Source organism: Centroberyx affinis, unplaced genomic scaffold (genome assembly GCF_046629955.1).
Source record: "Centroberyx affinis isolate AG114_WGS23_722 - 3 ecotype Tasmania unplaced genomic scaffold, CSIRO-AGI_Caff_v1 ptg002234l_1, whole genome shotgun sequence".
Taxonomy (NCBI): Eukaryota; Metazoa; Chordata; class Actinopteri; order Beryciformes; family Berycidae; genus Centroberyx; species Centroberyx affinis.
The window spans coordinates 406522-412718 of NW_027280531.1; the positions used below are offsets into that span (position 1 = coordinate 406522).

The window sequence follows — 6197 nt, forward strand, 5'->3', positions numbered from 1 at the left end:
GGTATCCCGGTCACTGTATCACTGTACGTGTTAGGAAACCGGCGTCCTGTAGTCTGTATACTACAGACTTGAATAGGTCAGCATTTCAATGCTTTCTTTCATCTAAACTGCCAAATATATTTAATTCTTTCATCACCGAAAGACTAGTTTTCTCATCGCTCCAGAAGTGAGACGCTCTCGTTGCCGCCATTGTTTGTGTTTTTCTGTTACGTCACTTGGCTGAAGCCGCGCCTGTGCAGGTAGTCGGCAGTGGTCAGAAACTGGGATACTGTTGCATGTATACATCTTATCCCGGTTTCTTTCGAACAACAGTGGAGGGCAATAGAAACACAATAGACACGACAGTCTGTGACGAGAGCCCCAGCTCATAATGCCACTCCTGCCATTAGACAAATTATCTGACGTTTAGCAGACTGGGGGCAGCCTCCCCGGTGATGTGATGACTTTATTGCCCCTGGAGGGGGGTCTTGGATGGAAGTGTGTCTCTCTGGCTCCCTGCGGTGTCCGACAGGGAGCGCTCCTCTCTGAAGTCTTGCTCTGGCCGCTACAGACCCAGAGCCGGGCCACCTGCCGTCCCAGTCCTCTGAAGTCTACCTGAGGGCCTCTTTGTCCCCAGGGCTTGTCCCATTGTCCCCCGGAACCACACAAACAGATGTCCGGCCACTGGGCTCTCTCGTAGGAAGTTGTAAACCTCCAGTGTGCAGTGGGCTCCATTCATATGGAGGGGATACAGTAATGGCCGTGCAAGTGCCATACACATGCTAATGCTGACACACAGACACCCTGTAGGGGCGGCTTTAACAAATGTTTGACTATGTAACTACAACAGACCATGCCAGTCCACCAGACTACGGCTGGGTAGCAATGAAACCGCCATGTAGCGGAGCAATCAGCCCTCAGCCATATAAGTAACACAGGAAACTGTGTATGGAAAGGAATTTGAGAGACCTTAAACAGTGTGTAAACTTGTTCGGATCACCCTTGTCACTAACATGGACAGGAACTAGCAGCTACAGGAATATACTAAACAGAACTATAGACAGAGTAATGGCCCTTCTGTCTCTCTGATGCACTGACAATGTAGACCTCACAGGCCTTCATGGTAAAATATGTTAATAACACATAACAACACATTACCATCTAACCACAGCTGACAAAAGAAATAAGGTACATTTTCTACCGCCAAATTATAAAATCTCCTGAATGTGTGGTAGGGGAAAATTACAAATTAATTATTTGGAAGAATGGAAGAAAAATAAACACTGAAAATACAAATAATGTTGATCATGCAAGGACTCAAGAATGAGAGGCGCATCCGTACAATCCCTCCAGAGCTGTTGCAGTTACTGGTTTGGCTTTCCAGTAACCAAAATGACTGTCTGTAGCCATCAGGTTTTATCAGTATTGGACACCCGCTGAGAATATTGATCCTGTGCTGGTTTCACCATTTTAGCCATCGCCAGCCATCAAGGTTTAAAACAACCCTGTGTCACTTTATATTGAATCCTAATACCAAAACCTTGAGAGCCCATCGATTGATTGTGAACATGAATCTATCACCTTAAGTGAGAAAACAATCAGCTATATCCATTGTATGCCTACAGTTTAGCTTAGAATATGGTTAATGTTTCAAAGAAACCTGTCTGATTCATCATTATGAGTCCATTTAGTCCGTTCAAAAAGTACATGAACCATTATTTTGTTTGAGATATAATATGCAAGCAAAGGTTAGCAATTTGTTAGCAACAGTGCAAGACAATAGGGCTTAAACAATTTCTTCATGTAAAACAAATAATTAAAGGCCATCCAAGTAGTAATATGTTATTAAAAAGCTAGGAAACTGTATGAAATGTGCTGCAAGTGCAAGGAATACTAGAGAAGATAAATTATTTTCAGCCCCCTTTACTTGCACCACCATTACTGCCAAAGGCACCAAAGTCTGCTTTCATTATCTGAAAAAGCAAAGCACTAAAAGGACTCAAAGGAGTCATAGTTCATTATAAATCAGCTAGACTTCTAAGGGATTGAGGAACCATAACCATCAGTTTACTTCTGATCTGTCTTTTTACATGTAATATTTTTAAAGATTTGAATTATTTATAATCTTCAGCTGCCACAATTTTCACTGTGTTAATGATATGGAGCAACATCATTAAGAGTCTAATCTGAGGAAATAATACTCTACTGACAATACCCTGCATTAATCATCATTTGTGTGCAATAACCACTATACCTACTATAATATCAAGACTTAAATATCACCTGAAATAACTGGATTGTAAATACACTGGATCATGTAGTTTCATGTCGTTTTTTTCAGTCAAAATACACAACTGCCAATAACTGTGCTTAATGATTACCAATACCTCCAATATCGCCACTTTTGAATTAACTAAGAGTTAATGTTGTTGAGTTTAATGTTGTTAAGGCTAAATTTTAAGTTAAAAAGTTGTGCTGATATGAACTGTGATCCTGCAACATTTCCACAAATATTCAGTAGCTTATAGCATATTATGCAAAAATCCTTTATCATCGGTTTCGATTAAGAGAAAGTTTCTCTGTAGCTCAAGGGACACACAATTTCGTATAGTCGTTATGACTGTAACGCGTCTAAAGACTCAGCCAATTTAGAGAGACAGGGCAATCTCTGATATGGATCAAGTGCCATCTGTGCCCAATTTACTTTCAGGTCGTGTATTATTGAATTTAATGATATGGGTGATTATCGACGAATGCTTTGAGGCCATTAAGAGGTCGTGTGAAACACTAATAGTGTTTCTGTCACGTGTCTAGTTGAGAGAAGGGGGGACAGACGCTTTAAAGACCGCTCTCCGGTCATTTCATTCACGCTGCAAGACTGACAGACAGAGGCACAGGAGCGTCAAAGACCAGACTCTGAGGGATCATCGCTAATCCGGTTTGATGAACCGTAAAAACAATAAGTAAACTATGAGAAGTTCCTCTCACCACGCGTAATTGCGCATGTGAGTCGCCTCTCCATCTTCAAAACCGCCGAGGGTCTTTGGAGGTTCTGCGTAAAGGATGCTGGACCCAAAGGACTCTGGAGTGACAATGACGCCTAGTCATAAGATTTCCTTTTCTATAATTGACATATTGGATCCAAACAAATTCAACAGCAAGAGGGTAAACGAACTTTCCGTCGCCAAGGAGAAGTTTCCTGTGCCGAATGGAGAAGGAGCAAGTTTGGAGCCGGACAGCAACGGAGACCTCACAGCTGAGCGCGCGACAGCAGGTAGGGAAACCAGATATTAGGCTAGTATGTATTAGAATATCAATCAGCCTATAACGTTTTTTAGTGTTATATTTTGTGTTGCCCATCTTCTTTTTAGTGTAGCATATAGCCTATATATTTATTATTCAAAAATGTTTAAAATTTTGGCGAAGATGTTATCAAGGCAGTATCATAAATATAAAATAAAAGCGCATTGCATGTTGAAAAAACAAACAAAAAACTTGATTCTAAAACTTAAAAATTGCTGCTTTAATTGGGTCTGAAATAAACTATAAAACGAGCCTAAGACCAGCTAAAGTGAGACGCTATTTTATATCAGATTTATTGTCATCTCTGTATGACCTTCCCTTAATTTCCAAGGCTGCGTTTCCTTTCAAGGAAGCCACAAAGGCTTGCTCCCAGAGCCCCAGCGTGTGATTGGCATTGGGACAGGCAGGGTAGATAATTGTTTAAATCGTCCCATTGAGGATGCCTCTGCGCGCTTTGATCGATATCCCATTACTGCATCCTGCATATCTCCCTCCAACACCTTGCAGGTACAAACTTCACACCCCATCCATGTCTGATCCTAAATATCGTTCGATTAAAACTTCCCTTTAAATAGATGACATTTATCGATCCACCCGCAAATATGAAACTCCATTAGCACGTCATGGCTGAGATGGCGGAGCTGGATTTAGACGGGATTTCTTTCCGCAACATGACATTTGAGGCGAAGTGTGGTTTATAAATTATTTAAGGATTAGTGACCAAGTCCCCCCTCTGAATCTATGCTTCGTTCCACTCGCACAACCTCAGGATCCTAATCAAAGATTTTACAGCTGTCGACTTAGGCCTTCTGTGTTTGGTATTTAAACTGCAGTTTAAACAGTACAAAGAGGAACATCATTGCTCAGTGAAGATAAATTTCCTTCCTCGTTACCTGGGCCTACCACTGGGATTTCAAACTGCCTGGCGCTGTCCTTTCAGCACTACCACTTTAACAAACGCTAATTTAGACAGCGTTAAGGCTATTTTATCAGTGTTGGCCTCATCAAAAAAAAAAAATACATATTACATATCAAATACAAGTTACATCAAAGTGACTTATATATTCAACACTGCCTGGGAGCATGAATTAGTTACACTACCAACTTAATTTACATGACGTTTCTGTTACACCCACAAAATTGGTGGTTGGATCGTGTCCTAGCCTACCGTTACCTCCAAAATCGGGATAAGTCGGCTTCCTCTCTTGGGAAACCAAATAGCCTCGATGTCCAATGTTGTAGTCATCCTTTGGCTTCATAAAACCCAAGCTTTAAGGGATATTTCCACCCTGAGAATGTAAACTTTTCTGCAATTACTCATCTACGCTAGCTTAGTGTTAGCCCGCATCAACTGAGAAGACATGGATTAGCTAGCATGCCGGCTAATGATAAGGAACACAAATCAGCAAATGGATATGGATAATTCAACTTCACTCTAATAGAAGGGGTGATAATAGAAATAACGATTTAATTTTTCACTAGTAACTGTATATCATATAAATTGAATGGTAATTACTTACACTACTTGTTAAAAGTAAAAGTACTGAGTTACACTATATGCTATAGCCTAATAAAAAGTATAGTATGTAAACCTATTCTGTTGTTTACAGGGGAAGACCCGGGAGATGATCGGTCTGCTAATCACCAGGCAGTTGTTTCCGACCCACTTCTGCTTTCCCCACTGGCTGAAACAGAGTCCTGTCTCACCGGGGAGCAGGACGAGGGGGACGGGGAGTCCGCAGCCCCCCAGGACTCATCACCTCACAAGCGGCGACGGTCGGACCAGGCCTGCGCCAAACCGCGACGCGCCAGGACCGCGTTCACCTACGAACAACTCGTGGCTCTGGAAAACAAGTTCCGTGCAACCCGGTACTTGTCCGTGTGCGAGAGACTGAACCTGGCCCTGTCCTTAAGTCTGACCGAGACTCAGGTGAAAATCTGGTTCCAGAACAGGAGAACCAAGTGGAAAAAGCAGAACCCCGGCGCGGACAGCACCTTGCAGCCCGGCTCCGGCTCTCTGGTCAACGTCAGTCCCAGCCCGTCCACTTGTGGGTCGAGTTCCGCAAGCTTCCACCAAACTTTCCCGTCCTTCAGCACTGGGAATATGATCTTCCACACGGCCGGTGCTGTTCCCCTTTCATCCACTGGAGGGCTCTTGCATCCTTTCATGTCCAGTGGCTTCATCCAGCCATCCTACTTCACTCCACATTTATGAAATAAGCCAAGACTGAGATCTTACTGCTGGTGATGCAAATGGGGCAAATCTTGATAGAGATCAAAGTACTATCCTCAAACTGAACTTTTACAAGTACTTCCCAAAGACCTTGTAACTGTTGCGTTGGTGCCATATCATGTTCTACAAACTGAGGAGAAAAAAGACTGCAATTTTTGTCTTGTGCCATAACCGTCTTGGGACAATTGGAACTGGGCTAACCCTTGAATGCTATTTAAACTTCTTCCTTGTTATAAATTGACTAAGTCAACGTATGGACTGTCTTTACTATTCAGCCATGGATATTTTCCAGAACCTTTACAAATGAACATGGTGAAAAAGGCTATGAGTGATCTGCTATGAATGCTACAAATCCAACAGTTATTTAAAGTTTTACAGTATTCCTTTATAGCTCTGACAGACGAAATGCACTAAAGATGCGTTGATTGTCTCTCGCTGTGTATGTAGAAACACCCTCTGTAGTTGTCAGCACATATCACTGTATCGTCTTAGATCTGTGTAACACAAAAGCGTGGCATTGCACCCGTCCCATACCCAGCTGTGTTTGTATGTCTCAAAGGATTACACAGCTCATGTCTGTGACCATTTAAACAACATTATCAGTGTAAATTAAAACACCATAATGAAAAACATCTGTGTGTGGCTCGCTTATTCAAAATTTAAAAAAATAAGAGAGAATTGA

The 6197-nt window shown here is 42.1% G+C and overlaps 1 protein-coding gene across 1 annotated transcript; it reads left to right on the forward strand.

Moving 5' to 3' along the window:
* Positions 1-3042: 3042 nt before the first annotated feature.
* Positions 3043-5497, forward strand: nkx1.2la (NK1 transcription factor related 2-like,a). Its single transcript, XM_071532712.1, has 2 exons — positions 3043-3253; positions 4893-5497. Exons 1-2 carry the CDS (start codon positions 3043-3045, stop codon positions 5495-5497), a joined length of 816 nt encoding a protein of 271 aa, XP_071388813.1.
* The last annotated feature ends 700 nt before the right edge of the window (positions 5498-6197 follow it).

Coding starts and splice junctions, on each gene's coding strand:
- nkx1.2la (XM_071532712.1), top strand. CDS start 3,043: ATGCTGGACCCAAAGGACTCTGGAGTGACAATGACGCCTAGTCATAAG. Junction 3,254..4,892: donor AGCTGAGCGCGCGACAGCAG/GTAGGGAAACCA, acceptor TGTTGTTTACAG/GGGAAGACCCGGGAGATGAT.